Raw genomic sequence first — 21505 nt, forward strand, 5'->3', positions numbered from 1 at the left:
GCATATAAATACCATGGTGGGTCCTTAGAACAAAACTAATGGTGGGAGTTTCATCCCAGCTCTTTCCTGTGGTGTGGCCCATGTGACTGGGATGGTTATAGTTTTTGGGTTAAATGGTTATATAGGAATGTAACTAATGGACGTTTGATCTCATTGAGGATCTAGGTGTGCGGCACGTTGCATGCATGTGAAGAGACTAGGAGAGAGAAAAGGGTGCGTTTACGCAGTTTGTGCTACACTCAGAGAGGGGGGGTGAAATTTCGTGGGTGGACAACTTATGCATGTATACAATTTCCAGCTCCATAGCGCGATTTAGATCTATTATAATTTTTGGATGACATCCTAATCTAAGCTGGCTCAACAGATGAATGGTGTAAATCGATTTAGATTTACTATATTTTTTTGGATGGCATCCTAATCTAAGCTAGCTCAACAGATGAATTGGTGTAAATGGCCGCCCCATGAGTCTGACTACATGCAAAGAAAAGGGGTTCCATTCTCGTGATTCATGATTGAATGGAAGAGACAAAATTATCCCTCTGTTGAAGAACAAGACACCTAAAAGTTAAAACTTACTAGTTAGTGCCTCTTCCCCGGATTGATTGTGGAGAAAAAGTGTCCACCAACCTCTCCCGGTTATATAAAGTAGAGATGAGCTTTGACTATATCTCACCTGTTTACATGAGTTAGGACATCAGAGATATGATTCTATTTTTACCAAATAAAAAATAAAAAAATACAACTCATTTAAAATAAATTAACGAATGCATTTAACAGTTATTACAGATCGAGGCAATGGTAGCGAGGACATACGCTAAAATTCAAGAAAAAAAAAAAAAAAGAATCAAAAACACCTGTTTTATGCAGATACGTATAACAACTAAGCTAATGGCACCCACCATGTTGTATATATAAATCCACTCCATCCATCGGGTGGGGACTCTTATTTTGACCGTACATACAAAAGATAATCTCTATATAAAACTATGATGGTCCACACCGATGTGAAAAATGTAAAATTGCTCATAAAGGCTCCTTCTCACGGTGTGACCTTACTGAGTTTTAGATTGGGCTGATTTATGTATACGAAGTTCATTCCGTTGGATTATAACTGATTAACGGATTTGATGAAAGATAAACACCGTGGTGACCCCACGCAACAACGTATGGTTGGCATCCTATTCCTATCCAATCCTATTGGTGCGGCCAACCTGAGTTATGGATCAGGCTGATTTTTATACCAAGGACCTACATTCAAGGATAAAACCTGATGGATGGAGTTGATTTTACATATTCAATTGGTGGGCCCCACATATCTGGGGTGTTTTGCCGGCTGCCCGTGCAGATAGTGTTGTAGGATAAAAGTGTTATAGAGGATTCCAGTCTACTTACTACAACCATCCAAACTGGGGTTGCACATTGAACCGGTAGAACCGTGGAACCGGACCGGAACCGACCAAACGGTCTGGTTGTCGGTTCCGGTCCGGTTCTAGAGTGCACCGATTCCGATTCGGGTTCCAAAAATTAAAGAACCGGTTACATCGGTTCGGTTCTCGGTTTGGGGATATGTAGAACCGAACTGAACCGTGAACTGATCCGTAGAACCAAGCCGTGGATCCGATCCGTAGAACCGAACTGTGGAACTGAACCTGGAACCGAACTTGGAACTAAACCAAGAACCCTTTGATTGTTTCCATATTTAATTCATGATTTATGGTTTATAATGCACCATTTAATTATTTTCATAAATGTATTTTTGCACACCTTATACAATATCTAAACCATTCATTAAATGGACCACAACATGGATGGACATGGGCTAGATAATAAAATTAAACATACAATTGGGTTAGATTATAAAAAGCCCAGAACCATGGAACCGATCCAGAACCGAACCGATTTTAACGGTTCGGTTCTAGGGTGCCAACGGTCAGGTTCCGGTTCCGAATATCCTAGAACCGTTAGGAACGGTTCGGTTCCGGTTTCACCCTAGAACCGGACCAAATTGACCCGTGTGCAGCCCTAATCCAAACTGGTTTTCATGGACGCGGATTACCTACACGCTACTGAAGGGACGTCAATATGGGGCCCAGCATGATGTATGTATTGTATCCACGCCGTCCATCCATCTAGAGAAATCATTTTAGGACATCATCCAAAGAATGAGGTGGATCCAAAGCTCTAGTGGACCTCACCACAGAAAACGGTGGGGAGAGTGAAGCCCACCGTTGAAACCTTCTGAGGCTCCACCATGATATTTACTTGATATCCAACATTTTCATAAGTTAACAGAGACGTGAACAAACGGAAAATACAAATATCAATTTGATCGAAAACTTCTGTGGCCCCTAGAAGTTTTTAATGGCAGGTGATCAATATCCACTGTTTTCTGTGGTGGGGTCCAATCGAGAGTTGGATCAGCCTCATTCTTTGGATCATGCCCTAAAATAATCTCTCCAAATGGATGGACGGTGTGGATATAATACAAACATCATGGTGGGCCCACCGAATATGATGACGTCACTTCAGTAGCAGAATCTCGCTACTCAACCTGCCACAGCTAATCCGCGTCCGGTTTTCAAACGGAAAACCTTGGATTCCCCGGGCCAGGCAGCAACAGGGGATACTTTCACGTTACTTTCATTAACGTGGTCGAAATGACTTCATGAAATCTAGGCTGTCCATCATCTTACTCCATTCCTTTTTGTTCTCGATCTTAAAAATCAGGATGATTCAACACTTAGGTGGGCGACCCCAATAAAAGTTATAACTAAAATATGTGAATTTGCGTCTTATAGCCCACCTGAGTTTTAGAATACTATAAATTTTTTTGTTAAGTTCTTTCATCTTAGGGCCTGTTTGGCCAGGCAGATTGGATGGGATTGGAAGGGATTGGAAGATAGATCCCGGGATTGGCCAGGCATGCCAAACAGACACGGGATCCTGATCCCGGGATATAGTAATCCCATGGATCTTAAGACAATCCACTGACATCACCATCATTACCTTTAAATCCCATCCACCCTAATCCCTTCAAAATTGCCTGGGACGTGTTTAGTTTGAGGGATTGAAAGCGATTGGAAGGTTTAATCCACTGCCATCACCATCAATTACCACTTTTTCTCGTGGTGTAGTCCACATGGGGATATTTTTGGGTTCATTTCGTAAAATGATCTAGAAAAATGGATAATACACATACCTCATGGTGGGGCCACATGGCACCATCCCAGTAACTCCTGGCTACTGACAGCGTCAATCCACCATTTTCTAATTTTGGGAATTGAAGTAGCTAGTACACTTTTTTGTTGTTTGTATGATTCCAAAATGGAAAATAAGCGTTAAAAGATAGAAATCATGTAAGGTTAGGAAAGAAAAACAGAGGAGAGAGAGAGAGAGAGAGAGAGAGAGAGAGATTACCTCAGAAGAAATTTCGATGGGTGAAAAATCTTAGTAGAAAAAGTAATGCTGGGTCTTCTTGGTTGAGCAGGGGAAGAGTGCTTCCTGCGCACAATTGCATAAGATAGAATTGTAAAAGTAGCAGCCTCGTGCTCGTGCTCTACATTCAATCATCCTGTCATTGACTTGGTGGTGCCCAGCTCATACTTCTTCAAGCCCAGACTCAGTGTGATACAAAACACTTGGGCAGACAGGCCCACTAACAGCAGGTTACAGAGAGCCAAACCCAAGCTCTACGGGGCCCACCGCAATGTGCGTGTGACATCCACTCCATTCACCAGTTTTGCCATATCATGACATGAGCCCAAGAAAAAGGGAGTTCCAAACCTCAAGTTGGCCACACCACAAGAAACGGCGAAGATTTGAATATCTTCCTGGGCTTTTGGATTTCTCTTTTTTCTTTCTCTACAATAGTAATATTTTGTTTTTTCCCTTCGTCAGTGTAGGAATCACCTTATATTATGAATAGGTTCAATGGCATATAAACATTACGGTGAGACCTGAGAAGGTTTTAATAGAGGGTGTCTCCATTCCTGTTGTTTCGTGTGTTTGTGGCTCACTTGAGTTTTGAATCTACCTCATTTTGGGCTCATGTCCTGGCAGAAGCTGAAAAAACTGATGAACTAAGTGTATGCCATGTGGACATCCCTGTAGGTATTCCAGCCCCAAGGTAAACCAAATTAGTTAATGAGCAAACAAACTAATTATTTGGACCGTACATAGATATGATATTAGGACCCATACAAATTAATTCTCCATCCAGCCATGGGCCATCAGACTCAGCCTAAAAAGGGTCAAAAGCTTAACCCGTTGGGCTGAGTCCAAATGACACACCCAAGGGTGCCAAACAACAAGAAAAATATCATTGTCTTCCTCACCTTTTCTTTTTTTGTTAGCTTGTTAGTTCATCCCACTGTCAGTTGACACTTCAGTGTTAGCCACCCCCACTAGGGATCGATGCCAAGTACCTCAATGTTGAAACGAGGTATCTTTCACTCAGTCTACCACTTGAGCCATGGATGAGGGTGTCACCTAGGTAAAACCTTAAATCTGCGAGATAGTTCGAAATTATATTATTAAATAATAATATTGTGTACATGATTTCTCGATTACGTACACCACTAATAAAGAAAAAAGTAAACTCTAATTTGAAATTATCTAAAATAGCAAAATTCTTCTAAAGCTTAATTTGTCAAAAAATTTAAAAAAAAAATTATGTAAACTTTACAGAATATTCTCAACTTAATTATGAGCAACTTCTAAAAGGACATTAAAAAAAAAAAAAAAAAAAACCAACAACGATGAAAATAGAAGTTTTTAAAATTAGTAAATTTTTTTAAAAAAAAATCGTGGTGTTGGACTAGGAGTGCATTTTCTAATGAAACGGATGAATTCAGTCAACATAGTAGATTAATTGACCCCACCATTGCATAAAGGTCAATAAGTCGTGCATTTTTTTTAATTATCCGGATCAAAAGTTACAGCGTTTTGCCGGCTGCTGCGGTAACATAGTGTTATAGAGGATTCCAGTCCCGTGTGAGATTGGATGATCTCAATAGTTAACTAGGCAACACGTACCTGATGATGGCGAGTCTCATTGCAGTTCCAACCAGTTTGCAGAAGTAAAAGATGGGAATTGCCTACTGATGTTGGACAGTGCTCTGTGGGCCCTACCATGATGTATGTGTTTTATCTGCTCATCCATCTGTTTTGCCCCCTCATTTCGGGGGATAGACCTAAAAATGAAGCAAACCGTAAGCTCAAGTGGACTGTAGCATAGGAAACAGTTGTGATTGAACACACACCGTTATAAAAACTTATGTGGCCACAAAAGTTTTGGAAAATGCTGATATTTGTGTTTTCCCCTTGTCCATGTCTAAATGACCTTATCAACAGGTTGGATGACCAATAAACATTATAGTGGGCCCTAGAAAGGTTTCATAAGGTGGGGTCGGTGTTATTAACCCCATTATTTCACGTTGTGTGGTCCACCAGAGCTTAGATCTGTTTTTTTTTTTTTCTTTTACACTAGCACTCACAACCCCATGTATTCACACACTACAACAGTTTTTTTTTTACCACAATGAGGACTCGAACCATGATCTCATGTTAAAACTCCTGTGAGTCTACCTTGTCTCCAACCCATGACCACTTTGAGCTTAGATTTGCTTCTTCTTGGGTTCACACCCTAAAATGAGCTGGGAAAATGAATGGACTGCGTGGATATAAAAACATATACATCACTTTGGGTCCGAGTGCCCAAAATATCAACACACCTCCCGTGTCAGGCAGGGACTGAGCCTACTGTATCACCCAAGACGGTGTGACCCTTACCATGGGGCCCACCTTGATGTGTGTATTCTGTATTCACCTTGTCCATCTATTTTATTTTTTTTTTCAAATCATTACGGGACATTATCCAAAAAAAATGAAGCAAATCCAATTATCAAGTAGACCATAACATAAGAAAAGGTGGTGATTGACCATTAATGGGCCACAAAAGATCCAATCATCAAGTAGACCATATCATAGGAAAAAGTAGTGATCAACCGTTAATAAGCCACAAAAGTTTTGGATCAAGCTGATATTTGTTTTTGCCCTTCATCTAGGCTTATGCGATGGCAAATAAACACTATGTGGAAACATTAAGGTCCGCCCTAAGAGTCACCACTGTTTCCTATACTAGTATAGTCCACTTTATAATTGGATCTTCTTACTTTTTGGGATCATGAACTAAAATTATATGGAGAAACGAATGGACTGTGTGGATACAAAATAAACACATCAAGGCGGGCCCCACAGTAAGGGCCACACTGTCTTGGGTGAAGCTGGGATCTCACCTAATCTGACCGAAACATTTTTTCTTTTTTTTTTAAATAGTTGTTGAAGATGTCTCACCTAATCGACCGAAACATCTTCAACAACTATTTTAACCAAAGACTCAAACACCCAAACTCTATGGGCTACCATGTTTTATGCGTAAAAATAATCACTCTATCCATCGTCTGAGAAACTTTACTTTGACTGCCTAAACAGATGAATCCTGGGTAGAAAGTAACTGTGTCACACAAATTGAAAATGATATAAAATTACTACACAAAACTGCTAAATTCATGTGGTGTGGCCCGCTTGAGTTCTTCATCAGGCTGCTCTTTTAATTTTCTCTTCATTTTGGTGAGTTACACATGATCAACGGGTCTGATGAAAGAAACACACTATGATTGCCTACAAACAAATCTATGGTTGGGATCTCATCCCCATGGTTCCATGAAGTGTGAGTGTGACCCATTTGAATGGTGGATCTAGCTAAGTTTTTATCGTAGGGACCAAAATCAGGATAGAACCAAGTGGATTAATTTCACATAGACAACGTGGTGGAATCACAGGAAAGAGTGGTAATTGACCATTAAAAACTTCCTGTAGTCTATGAAAGTTTTAGATCAAGATGATATTTGTTCTTTTTACCTTCATCCATGTCTTTATGACCTTATCAACATGTTGGATGGAAAATAAAAATTACAGTGGGCATTACCATGGGCCTTAGGAAGTTTTTAATGGTGGGTGTTCAATCACCACTGGTTCCTGTGATGTGGTCCACCTGAGATTTGAATCTACTTAGTTTTTTGGGTCATTCCCTAAAATGATTATAAAAACGGATGGACACCGTGGATATAAAATACATACATCAAGGTGGGGCCACGGTAACGTACCGCACTTCATACGCTCCCATGTTCTGTAGCGAAAGAAAGTCGAGACATGGCACAACATTACTCAAGTAAAAGCTCGGTAGTTGATTAGGTATTATCCAGGTAACACTTTAGTTGGTATTACCTCTATCGTGGAGCCCACATTGATGGTTTTTTTGTATATCCACGCCGTCCATTCGTTTTTCCAGCCCATTTTAGTACATAATCCAAAAAATTAAGCATATCCAAATCTCAATTGGACCACACCTTAGGAAACAGTGGTGATTGAACATCCACCATTAAAAACTTCCTAGGGCCCACTGTGAGCAGATTCTTAATGTTTATTTAACATCCAACCCGTTGATAAGGTCTGAACTTGATGAAGAGAAAATGCAAATATCAGCTTAATCCAAAAGGTGGGCCATAAAACGTTTTTAATGCTTATTCACCATTTTTCCACTGGTGTGATCCACTATAGATTGAATCTACTTAATTTTTGGGATAACGTACTAAAATGAGCTGAAAAAATGGATGTAGGGCGTGGATATGCAACAAAATCATCAAGGTAGGCCTCACAAGGTAAGGATAACACCCACCAAAGTGTTTCCCGGGTAACACCTAATCCGCTCCCGGTTTTCAATCCATACCACCCGGTATAGCCCCAACATCGAGCTGTTTGGGGGCCATAGAGGCCAATATAGCCACCCACACGTATTGGGCGATGCATCCCAGTTTCAGACAACAGGTAAAACCATGGCTAAGAGCTTGTATTGTAATTTAATTTTAGGCTTTCAGTTGCTGCAGGTTGGACCAACATTCAGTGATCCAAAACGTTCATGCAGTGGAACCCACCTTAGATGGTCCATGCACAAAAAATCCCCAGTGATCATGGACCCCCTGTTGCATGATATGTATTTGGCCTTTTCATTGGTTGATTGACCATTGTTCTCCCTATTTTTTTTATTGGTTGTATGAATGCACAAGGTTTTTTTTTTTTAGAGGGATGGGTCATATTCGAAGGTCACACCTACGCGATGAAGGATCTAAATCAAATATGACATCTTTTCTAGTGTGGTCAATATATTCCAGCCAATAATTCATTACCTAACCATTGATTAGACGGCTATAATCACATAAGCATAGTGAGTTGGAGAGGGATGGGCAGTCAAAAGTGGGACTAAATAATGGATTAATTACCAAACATTTGGCAGTTTGATTGATATAGATCAATAATAGTACTTTTGTAATTTGATTGATATAGACTGTACATTTCATAAGCAATGATGGAACGGTTGGGATCATTCAACAAAAGTGACTTTTTAATAGGAATGGGCAATCAAGTAAACCCAACGTGATGCATGGTCTACGTCCATGAGTAAACTATTTGCAGTTGTTTACACCCGGCCAATCGCTGTCAGATCAAATAGTTGAGAAAGCGCCACATGACTGCTATACATGAGTCGAACTGAGTTGTGCTTGGCCCAACTCAGCTAGGCTTGGCCAGCAAGGTACCCCAGCTTGAACTCGGTTAGGTTAGCAACTCAGGCCAACTCGAACCAACTTTTGAGTTCAAGTTCCAACCTGAGCTGACTTTGAGTTCAAGTTCGAACCTACAAGCTGAGTTCGAGTTTAGGTTTTAGAACTTTTAATAAAACATATAATATATAATATATATTATAATCTATAATATATAATATATAAATATTTATATTAAGTAAAATATTTATATTAACTGGACTCGATTTGAGTTGAATCGATTCGAACCAAGCCAAGTTTGAGTCGAGTTCAGAGCCGAGTCCAGTTGACCTTCGTCAAACTCGAACTTGGCTTTCAAGCTCAAAAAATCAACTTGACACGCTTGAATGAGTCAAGCAAATTAATAACTTGAGCTAACTCAATTTGTATACAGCTCTAGCCACACGCGGTTAGCATGAACATCGAGAGTCAGAGATGTAGGTATTGGAAAAAAAAAAAAAACTCTTTATAAGGCAAGAGTCCCACAAAAGGGCAACTCTCAACCTAGGCTCCAAAAAATTCAAGTATCCTCAAAGCAAGGAGTTTAGCAATGATAAGTCTATGTAAGTCCGACTACATATCTCTGGCAAAGCCTCCCATGGATGTTGCACAATCGAAATAGCAAGAGGCTTTTGGAATCTTTTTTGTATATGACTTAATACAATAGGTTATGCTTATGTAGAGAATCAATGAGATTTCCACAGCTGATGTACAATTAAAAATTCATACAAAATCATAACACATGTATTGCCTATTATAAATCTATATAAGCAACACTCAATAAGGAGCTACGATCCCTCGTCACACACAATTAATTAATTTCTACAATACAACGCTGCTCAACCTAATTTAACTTCTTAGCTTAGATATTCACTTCTATCTAACCATGCTACAACAAGTTTACAATATTTAGTTTAACTTACTATCCAACACTATTGTTGCAGTATGCCTTATGAGTAGAATAAATATCAATGACCTCCATCGTTAAATCCCACTAAAGCACTATATTTGCAATACACCTTCGGAGTATGATAAATATCCATGACCTCCTTCTATGAATCCTACCAATCATCGAGTTCTTATTGGGCATATCACACCAATCACATCCTACCGACTATACACCTTGGTTGTTTTTGTTCACACATTCAATCGTGAGTAATTATTTTTATTTTTCTACTTTACTTAATTTTCTCTTCACTAATTTTACTATTCTTACTTACAAATCAATGAAATTTGTGACTCAGTCTTAAATTTTAATCTTATTTGCCCATCATCGAATTACTGAGAACCTTAAAAACGTTATCACCGTTGAAAGATAAGTCATTAACGCAGGGCAAAAGGATCTCATTTGAAAGACTAATTCTCTCCTTCTAAATTGCCAGATTGTTGTAACATCGGTGGTTGAACAGTCAGATCAACTTGCACAAGTCTAATCTTAATCCGGTTAGTTTAGCACTTAAGTTCACAAGCGTTTAATCAATTTGCTTCAAGTAAAACTCTAACATGCAGTTAGATCAACTTTCATAAGTCTAATCCAAATCCGACTAGTTTGACACCTAGGATTACAAGCGTACTCTAGCATGCGCAACACTAATTCTAACCGCACATATTTGACCAAATAAAAGTTATTCATAGTAATACGTTTAGCCACACATACCTACTAAACAGCAGTAGTATGACCAATATAAGCCATCCATTTCCTAAGCATTGATTAAGAAATTAGGATTATCCAACCAATGTGAGCTTTTGAGAGGGATTAGAAGTCAAAGGCGGGGAAGGCATGATGGATGCTATAGGACAATTATCGGGCCATTTCTAGCATGATCAATATGGGCTATCCATGTCACTGTGATTGAAAGGATGATTTGGATCGTCCAGCAAAAGTTATATTTTTAGAGGGATAAACAATCAAAGATGGGACCCAAATAATGAATGGATTAAATCAATGATCCACGCATTACTATTATAATATAAATGAGTCATCCATTGGCCTAACCATTTAACGGTTCATCAGAAAATTGTGACTTTTACAATGATCACAATCAAGGGTGGACCCAAATAACATGTGGTCTAGATCAATTATCTGGTTGTTAGTACTATGATCAAATTGATTGTCCATTTCCCTAGCCATTGAGGATCATCATACAAAGTGATTCTTAAGAGGGAATGGGCAACCAGGAGTGGGACCACATGATAGATGGTCTAGATCAATGATCAGAAATCATAGATGCTCTAGATCAGTAATCAGACCATTTTGTAAAATGATCAATAACACCCGTGACTTCCAACTGGTAATTGAACCAAACGCATACATCCAAGTTAAGGAAATCACAGTCACATCCTCCAAAATGTAATAAAAACTTGGGGATGATAATTCCCAACAAGGTATTGCGATACCTGGTAATTGAAAAAAGAAAACGAACATTCAAACAGAAAGCCAACTTTCAACCTTCGGTTATATAACAGCATCAACAGCACTGTTTAGAGTTATCATGCTTAGCATTTCCATTACAAAAACCAAAGTAAAAAACAGAAAACAAAAGTGATTACAGCAACAGAGCCATAAAAACTGAATCCTGCAAGATGGTCACTAAACCAACAACACCTGAGACCCCATGGATAAAAAGAAGAGGTTGCAGGTATACCATATTCCTGTTTATACATCACACCCAGATTCAGGTTTGACAACAGAATTTTACACCAATAGGAAGAATATAAAAACCAAAACAGAAGGCAACAAGCATCATTTACATCCTCTTATGAAATCTTCTCGTGTAATTCCCATTTCCTGCATAGTCACCTCTTCCACTCTGCTTGAATTGCCTTCTCTGAAATTTAAGATAAAACAAGAACAGCAACACTTGAAAAACTTAGACAATTTTTATATAAATATTGGAAATTTTCAAATTGCCACTAACATAAAAGAAGATCAAAGTAAGGCGATGATTCCCCAATAAAGGGAGAATCTAGCACCCACATCTTTCACAGCATTAGCCTCTCTACAAACATGGTCGAATGAATTGCAAGCGTTTGTTATTCAATTTCAACAAGAAAACCACTTTATGAATACTGTTTTAGATAATTTCTTAGAACCTCATGTCAAAGCTTTTGCGCTTCTGCTGAATTTGGTTCTCAGGCAGAATAAAATATGCAAGTCTGTTTGAGAGACTCGAGAACAAGAACATTGAGATGGTCAAAGAGCATAACTCATTTCCAATATTTATATAATGAAGAAAAAAGAGGTAGGTACCTCCATAGTGTTTGTAGAACAAGCTTCTTCTACAACACCAGTGTGCGAGGCCCACCTTGATCTAATGCCCACATCCGACCCGTCCACAAGTTGCTCCCTTTCAACTTCATTCCATATCCCAAAAATTAGGCCAATCCAAAATAAAGGCTGGTGGGTAGGGTCCAACATATTGTGTATGACATCATATTCATACAGAATTATGGCACCATCAAGATGAATGCACACCCCAAAGTTAGACATTCTAAAACTCATGTGGGCCACAAGTGACTTTAGAGGATTTGGGCATTATTATACATGATGTGGGCTCACCTAAGTTTTGGATGGGCCTGATTTTGAAATCTATGTAGAAAATGTGATGGTGGCACACATGATGGACAGATTGTATGACTCGTGCACACATCACTGTGGCCCCACAACCAATGTTGTAAAATACGCTTATTCTACAAATATTGTACAGGAACCAGCCTGGAGCAAAAAATGGATCGGAAGTAGCAAAAGAGAAACTTTTATATTCTGCAGTGTGATGGATGATACACAGGTACTTATAAATTACTTAGAAATTGCATGAGTGACATATAAGTAATTCAAATTATACCATCCAAATACCAGTTTATATGTATCATGAACTAAAAACAACGCTTATTTCATTATTGAACTACCAAAATAGTGGACATTTTTGGATCGTTCCGAATAAAAATATCACATGGTCTTATCTACACAAGTTTCCATGAATCAAGGGTGCCGATTGTGCAACCAATCTCATTTTTGGACTGTAACTTGGCGACAGTGGGTTCCTTCATTTATATGGTTTAATTAGGATTATTTTGTGCCACGTTTCCCATTTTGAAGTTCTTGCTTATCAAGTGTCATAGCAACCGGAGTATCAAAGAATGCTTCATAGAAAGAAACGGTGTAGAGTTCATTTTGCCTATCTCGTGTTCCAGCTTGTCTCAGCCACTGGGCGCACATGCTGAGTTATTTTATTTATTTTTTTAATGATGAGAACTGTCCATGTTGCATATGGTCCAATCTGTCCGGTCCACCAGGGTCACCCACCGGGAAAGTTGGACTCTCCAAAAATCAGGCCAATCCAACCATCATGTATGCTACCATATGAATTTGGAGTTTTGGGGGGTTGACAGTGTTTTCTATGATGTGGACCACCCAGATAGGCATTTTCTCTTCTTCTTCTTCTGTTTTTTTTTCTTTTTTTTTTTTGGTTTGGGGGGGGGGAGCGGTGGGGCATCACATGTTATCAGATGCCCCACCACCAGTCAGATCTCAACAGGTCCATGGCAATCCACGCCTACACAGGAACTTAATATAACTTTAATATATATGTTTTATCAATAATATAGGGCATGCTAATTTGTGTCATCCAAACACCAAATAGTGCTATCCACATATGTCTACACAGACATTTAGTGTCACTTGCAAACACCATATATTCATTGTTATCATAGGAGTAATTATCATAAGATGACCATATCCAGGTGACTATATCCGCACAGCGCTATGATGCATGCCAAACGGGTCCTCAATGTCTCAAATAAGATAAACCAACAATGCAAGAGCTGGAAAAGTATCATATGCGCATAAAATAAAACTATGAGAGTCAAGAGTTCTCACCATTCCCATCTTTTGAAGACAACAATAAAATATCACTTCTTCCACCCCCTCTACCACTTGCTTGAGCCAGCCTTTGTCCCCGTGCTGACGGTGAGTTCACTTTCCCATTGGTTGCAGATGGCAGAGAATGCCGTCTGGTGAAACCATTTTTCTCAGGCCCATCTTGACCAAACCTTGGTGAGCCTTGTCCCCGCAGCTTCGCCTTTGCTGATTCAGTTGCCACCATATAGCTTGGCAGAGTAGGGCTGTGCTGTAAACCATTCTCTGAAAATTCTGGCTTCACAGGTAAAGAAGCTCTCCTCCTAGTGGTTTTCTGGTTTTCAATGCTAGGCTGATCTTCCTTAGAGCTTAACTCTCCATTCGTCACAGTTATGTTTCCATCTCTGACCTCCAATGGATGTAACTTGACTGCAGGATGATTGTCATGCAACACATCAACCGGTCCATCTGTTGCTACTGTTTTTGAATCAGTCTCCAAATCAAGGTGATCCAGAGATGCAACTGTTGTATCTTTCTTCAGCTTCTCTGCAGAATCCACAACGTCTTGAACCAGAGTGTCAGATGGAGAGGTTGAGACTGTCATACTGTATTTAGGTTTCTCAGCTTCAACCTCTAGCCGATCAGAAGCCTCTGTTGTAGAATTAGACATCTTTCTCAAAGTGCGCTTAACCTTTTCAAGCTCATTTTGGGGATATTCTGGGGCTGAATCTACTGGATAGCTAGAAACTTTCCTCAAGTTATGTTTGGATTTTTCAGATTCAGAGGTGAAATGTGTTGAGCCAGGCTCCGTGTTGGCAGCAGGAATCCTCCGGACACTGCGATTTGACCGTCCGCTATCAGTTTCTACATGATGAGATGTTCCCTGTTTTGTTTGAAATTTTGAATCAACACCCTTCTTGGATTGTAAAATTGGTTTCCGAAAACAGGTGGACGTCCAGCGTTCTAGCCAGTTCCAAGCTGAATTAGGTTCCCCTTGTCCATACTGAATCAGCAGAGGCATGGCAGTGGATGATGTAACAAGTTGCTAACAACAACAACAACATCAAAAGAGATGAGCATGAGAGCCATGCCAAAAAGAAAAAAGGTTGACGTCACCAAGATTCATAAGAAGAATAGAAAATATACTGCCTGCCAGTTTAAAATTTTATATATATATATATATATATATATGACCATTTTCCATTGCAAGAAAAATCAAAGCATATTTGTTGCTTATTTAAATCATCTCACTTAACATACATTCTTTTTTTCTGATGCATTAACATACACTCTTTTGTAATTTAAGCATGCACGATTCCATCAGAACACTGCACCTTCAATGGATGTATCTATAACAATACACACAGCAGCACTAACCTTAGTAACAAATGCACTTCCCATCAGTTTCTCTGTCCAAACCAATACCCCTGAAGACTCCAAAGGCTTTGCATCCTGAAAGAAATGAAGTGGCCATTCTTACAACAGGCAAGACAGGCAAATAGTATCCAATTAAACTAATTACTAAAGATGTTATATCCTTGATATGAAAGAAATGTAACACCAATGACCATGATGTCAAAACACATTTAAATTGTCAAAGTCCCACTTTGTGAGAATTCATAAGATTCATCATCATCTAAGCCTTATCCCAACTAATTGGGGTCAGCAAGTTATGGCGTAAGTTTGACACCAGCTGCCAAACTTACACAACCCTCCTTTATCCGGGCTCGGACATGGCAATGAGAGCATATTACTCCCACAGGCACAATGTAATAGACATTTTTTAAAAGGTAATGTAATAGGCTATTACATAGGTCAATTATAATCAAGCACTATCTAATCGTCTATTACATAGGTTGATTACAATCAGCAAGTTAGAGGAAACACAAGATTACGGATATTTTATAAACAATCAAGATAGCGTCTCCTGCTGATCGATATCAATTACTGAAAGCTTCTATGATCATTAGGATGGACTTCCAGAGAAATGACACAACAAAACTATAAATGAAATTTTGTGTTCATACTTTATGTTAACAGAAAAGGAGAGGAACAGATTGGAGACATCTTGCTGATCATTATGAACCTATCAAAAGAAACTTTCGGCCAAAATCTCTGCCAAGTTCATTGAACTTACCAAAGCCTTCTCTTGGCATCGTATTTTACGTATTTCGACCCCAATATCAGACTGCCTGATTCTTTGGCCACGAAAATGCGCTTGTAACCTTACAATTCCCTGTAAACAGAACAAAGTTGCAACAGCTTGTCTCCTCACCAAATGCCCACGAACAAATGCCTGCAGCCTTATGATGCTCCTCAATGCTCGAAATGCTCGACGAGCCTTTACAAACAATTAGCTTACATCATCATCACAGTAATAACACTGACCAGATGGTGTAATAAAGGAGACTAAATTTGGCAACAACAAAAAAAAAAAAAAAAAAAAATGTGGCAAAAAATACTACTACAGATATCATGTCCTTGTTAATTAGCATTCAATATAATAAAATATGAGAAAGTATTTCTGGCATCCTTGCATTAGCATATGATTTTCTCAAAGTTTCCAAGTGTTCCATGCCAATCAGAAATAACACCAAATGATATTGGTAAAACATGGTAGGAAGCGAACTTGTTTTAATAACACCAACTAACACTGACCAGCTTGCACAATAAACGAGAACAAATTTGGAGGGAGAAGTGGCAGAAAATACTACAGATATCATGCCCTTGTTAATTATTATTCAATACAAAATACAAGAAAGTCTTTTTGGCATTTTTGCAAATGATTATCTAAAGTTTGCAAGTCTTCCATACCAATCAGATGTAACACCAAATTATATTGGTAAAACCTGGTAGAAAGTAGTCTTTTTTTTACCTGCAATTAGGAATTGAACTTGTTTTGATAGTTAATGTACCTCCATGGTTCAAAATATTTCCAAAATGCAGAACCCGCAACATAGAAAATAACCAATTTGGTGTGAGAGTCCTGAACCTGAGTTGCACCCGCATCATCCATGTCAACACGAGTCACGCAGTGTGATGTAGGTCCACGGCCCACCATAGGGCCCAGCATATGCTGATTTTAGACTGTTTGTTGATAAATTTCAGGCCTAAATATCAAGAACTGCAATTTAGTATTTGTGAAAGATGTGAAGGCTAATTTAAAGATATGAATGAAGATTTTGAATATTATTTCTTAGATTTGCTTTTACTATTATTAGGCTTGTTTTCATCTTAGGTAGATTAAATTGATTTGAAATCAATTAACATTAGTATGAAATCAATTTAATAGTTGGGAGATTTTCATTAAAGATTCGTAGGGATTGTCTTTGGAGTCTACAAAGGAGTAGGAGGTAGGCATTCCAAATTTTCTGGGTTGTGGGTTTTGTTGAGTATTGTAAGAGAAGAAGTTTGATATCAATAAAATTATTTCTTCCTCTCCACTCCAATATTCTTGTGGGTGAACTATTGTCCATTTCTTTGCGATTCAGGTGTCGAGATCTCAATGACTCAATAACTAGGTGACACCATAGTGCAACTCATCCAACCAGTCAAAAAGTTTGGATTCATTAGATACCCCCATTTTCCAACTTTCTTTTGGAAGGATAATGCAAATTTTATTGAAAGCACCGAGATGGCACAGAAGCTAGAACCAAAATTAGAAAGAAAAAGAGAAAATTATCATTGTAGACGCCACCTTTTATACAGCTTCTTTTCTGAACAGTCCAAAACTTACCTTCCCAACTTAGACATGGCAAGTACGGATAGAGCATTTGAGGACGAAAATACCCCTGCTTTTCACTGCCATTGCTTTCACTCCCTCTAACGAAAAACCCACGCATGCCTTTTCAAAATACATGCCTTTCACTCCTTTGCAACGAAAAACTCACGCACGCACGTTTTTCTTTTCATTTTCCTTACTAAAATCTCCGTTTATCATCTACATATTATCATTCTACATTTTTCATTTTCCATCTTTGCTAGGGTTACGTGAAATCCTCCAAACTGCTTGCATCTACAATCCTTGAAAAGGTTCAAAATATTCCCTCACTCCAAAGCACCCTTCTTTAACTTGCATTTGACCGGTACTATGGTTGTTGGAGGTACAGATCTTTAAAAAACGCTAGGCTCGCACAATTTCATTGCATGTGAAGTTCGATCAATTCCATGTTAGGATCAGTGAATTTCATGTCAGGCTCGTACAATTTCATTTGTTAGGCTTAATCACTTTTATGCGTTGATCGTTCAAATTCATGTGAAACTCACTCAATTCCATTTGAAGCTCCCTCAATTTCATGTTAGGGCTCACTCAATTTCATGCTAGGCTCGCTCAATTTAATGTTTGCCCAACTCAATTTCATGCTAGCTAAGGTCAATTTAATGTTTGCCTCGATAAATTTCATGGTAGGCTCGCTCAATTTAATGTTTGCCTCGATAATTTTCATGCTAGGCTCGCTCAATTTAATGTTTGCCCAACTCAATTTCATGCTAGGCTCGCTGGAATTAACGTTCGCCCAGCTCAATTTCATGCTAGGCTCGCTCAATTTAATGTTTGCCTCGATAAATTTCATGCTGGCTCGCTCAATTTATTGTTTGCCCGGCTCAATTTCATGCTAGGCTCGCTCAATTTAATGTTTGCCCAGCTCAATTTCATGCTAGGCTCGCTCAATTTAATGTTTGCCCAACTCAATTTCATGCTATGCTCGCTCAATTTAATGTTTTTTTTTTTTTTGAAGACACAGGGTGTCCCCACCTCTTTTTTTGAAGTGAGACTAATCCTTACGGATACATACAATCACCCACAACCACATGTATCGAGTAAAGCCAAGGAGGGGAATCGAACCCTCACCTATAGGGAGCAAACCTACGATGAAGACCATTGCCTCGATAAATTTCATGTTTGCCTCCATGAATTTCATTTTTGTCTCACTCAATTTCATGTTTGCGTTGCTAAATTTCTAGCTTGCCTCGCTCAATTTTCAGTTTGCCTCGCTCAATTTCATGTTTGCCTCACTCAATTTCCTTTTTGCTTGCATAGTTGAATTTCATGTTTGCCTCGCCGAATTTCCAGTTTGCCTCGCTTAATTTCTAGCTTTTCTCGCTCGATTTCCAGTTTGTCTCACTCAATTTCTAATTTGCCTCGCTTAATTTCTAGTTTGCCCCACTGAATTTCAAGTTTCTCTCGCTCAATTTCCAGTTTGCCCCGCTGAATTTATAGTTTGCCCCGCTAAATTTTCAGCTTACCCCGCTCAATTTCTAGGTTGCCCCGTTCAATTTCTAGTTTGCCCCGCTAAATTTTCAATTTGCCCAGCTCAATTTCTAATTTGCCCCGTTAAATTTTCAGTTTGCCTCGCTTAATTTCTAGTTTGCCCCGCTAAATTTTTCAGTTTGCCCCGCTCAATTTCTAATTTGCCTCATTAAATTTTCAGTTTGCCCCGCTTAATTTCTAGTTTGCCCCACTAAATTTTCAGTTTGCCCCGCTCAATTTCTAATTTACCCAGCTGAATTTTTTGTTTGCCCTGCTCAATTTAATATTTGCCTCACTAAATTTTCATGCTTCCCTCGCTCAATTTCTAGTTTGCCTCGCTGAATTTTCATGCTTCCCTCGATTAATTTCTAGCTTGCCTCGCTCAATTTTATGTTTGCCTTGCTCATTTTCATGTTTGCCTCGCTGAATTTCATGTTTGCCTCGCTAAATTTCCTGTTTGCTTGCATAGCTGAATTTTATGTTTGCCTCACCAAATTTTCAGTTTGCTCGGCTGAATTTCAGTTTGCCTCGCTGAATTTCAATTTTCCTCGCTCAATTTCTAGTTTGCCTCGCTCGATTTCTAGTTTGCCCCGCTCAAGTTCTAGTTTGCTCCGCTCATTTTCTAGCTTGCCCCGCTGAATTTCAAGTTTCTCTTGCTCAATTTCCAATTTGCCCCGCTCATTTTCCAATTTGCCTCGCTCAATTTATAGTTTGCCCCGCTCAATTTTCAGCTTGCCCCATTCAATTTCTAGTTTGCCCCACTCAATTTTCAGTTTTCCCTACTCAATTTCTAGTTTGCCCCGCTCAATTTTCAGTTTGCCCCGCTCAATTTCTAGTTTGCCCCGCTCAATTTAATGTTTGCCTCGCTGAATTTCCGTGCTTCCCTCGTTCAATTTCTAGATTGCCTTGCTGAATTTTCGTGCTTCCCTCAATCAATTTCTAGTTTGCCTCACTCAATTTTCATGCTTGTCTCGCTCAATTTCACGATAGAAAGCGTCGCTGAATTTAACAAGTACCATATGAAATCATTCGTATCTTTGAAGGCCTAATCCATATAAGCTCTGGTTGTTTATTTGAAACTTTAACGCGTTGCTTACTCTCTATTTCCTTAAGCTCTGTATCATCCTCATCTATAATGGAAAGTGAGTTCTCGGTCATCTATTATTTAATCGAGTTTTGTCTTATGGCAAGCTTTCATTGTTTAACGATTCATTGATAATATGTCATTGTATTGGTTTTCAGATAATGGCTATGAGAATCATCTGCTGTTATGGCGGGGAGTTAAATGTGAAAACAAGCGATACCGGTACACAAGTGGAAATTCGAAAACTATTACGCTACATGTCGAAACTACATACGAGGAGCTTCTATCTAGAATTTACAGGATTATTAAGAACAGACCAACAAATTATGATATTAGGATGAAAGTATTGTATCCTTGCTCAAACGAATCAATCCCTCCAACCAAAATCGAAGACGACGATGACGTGAGAGAGATCCTGGAAACACAGTTGGAGCATTCGAATAAATTCATCCCTTTAGTCATCGAGACAATGCAATAGATTAATAGGACAACACACGTGGACAGTGTAGCTGAGGAGCATGGCGTGGAATTTGAATACAATTCATGTCCATTACAAGTGGGAGTCAGCAACGATCAACTGCCCGAGCCGCCTCAAACATCAAACTTTGTGACTAGCCAAGTCAGCAGGGCACGTGACCTTAACCTCATTTATGAATACATGGCACCGCCTTTAGCAATAACAGCAGATTCGTCATCATCATCCACCACCTGATTTGTACGTGTAAGCGACATTCCACTTCCAGACCTTCACGAAATATCAAACTTCATCACTTGTAAAGTTCCCGTGCTGTTCGAAGATGTTGCATTCACCAATGCAGAAATGCTGAAATATACGAATTCGTTGGGTGAACCGATCGATATAGCCATTGGGCAAACGTTTAAGGACAAGAGTCGGTGTCAGTATGTTTTGAGCCAATTTGCAATTCGCAATAACTTCCAGTATAGGGTATTGTACTCATCGTTCACAAGATTCATTGTGGTGTGCTTCGAAGATGCATACGAATGGAGGGTTCATGCATCTCGGGTGAATGATGCAGGGATATTCAAGATATGGAATTATACGTCAAAACGCATGTGCGGTATGTCATGGATGAAGAGCGATAACCGGCAAGCAAGTAGTAAGTTAGCGTGTGATATGGTTGTTAGCCGCATTGAGCAACGCCTAGGGTTAAAGCCAAGTGATATTATCTTCGCTATGCAAGAGAAATATAATATTCTTATCAATTATAAGACGGCATGGAAAGCTAAGGAGCTTGCAATAAATCGTGTGATGGGGTCTTATGAAGACTCCTACAATCAACTCCCCTTGTATTTGCATGAGTTGAGGATGGCCAACCCGGAGACGGTGACTGCTGCGGTTGTTAACTCAGAGACTTTTAGGTTCGAGAGATATTTTGTAGCGCTCGGACAATGCGTTCGAAGTTTTCAAAATTCTATGCAGAGCATATTGGTCATTGACAGGACACACTTAAAAGGCAAATACAAGGGTGTTCTATTCATTGTCATGGCCTTAGATGGGGGCAACCATATTTTTCCAGTTGCATTTGGCATCAGGGAATCAGAGAACAGCAGCAGTTGGAATTGGTTCCTTAATTACCTTAACTATGCGTTAGGGTCTCTTCCGAGTCTTGTGATTATATCTAACCGACATAAAGGTG

The 21505-nt window shown here is 39.2% G+C and overlaps 1 protein-coding gene across 3 annotated transcripts in view; it reads right to left on the reverse strand.

Annotated features, from left to right (window-relative positions):
- Positions 1-11336: 11336 nt before the first annotated feature.
- Positions 11337-21505, reverse strand: part of LOC131223462 (protein IQ-DOMAIN 31-like) — a 35972-nt gene continuing 25803 nt past the window's right edge. For all 3 annotated transcript variants that reach the window (XM_058218889.1, XM_058218888.1, XM_058218890.1), the window contains exons 4-7: positions 15653-15856; positions 14893-14967; positions 13537-14560; positions 11337-11485 (exon numbers count right to left, since the gene is read on the reverse strand). In XM_058218889.1, the coding sequence (XP_058074872.1) occupies positions 11454-11485; positions 13537-14560; positions 14893-14967; positions 15653-15856 (1335 nt within the window). In that variant the 3' untranslated portion in view covers positions 11337-11453. The remainder of the gene's footprint in view (positions 11486-13536; positions 14561-14892; positions 14968-15652; positions 15857-21505) is intronic.

Source organism: Magnolia sinica, chromosome 13 (genome assembly GCF_029962835.1).
Source record: "Magnolia sinica isolate HGM2019 chromosome 13, MsV1, whole genome shotgun sequence".
Taxonomy (NCBI): domain Eukaryota; kingdom Viridiplantae; phylum Streptophyta; class Magnoliopsida; order Magnoliales; family Magnoliaceae; genus Magnolia; species Magnolia sinica.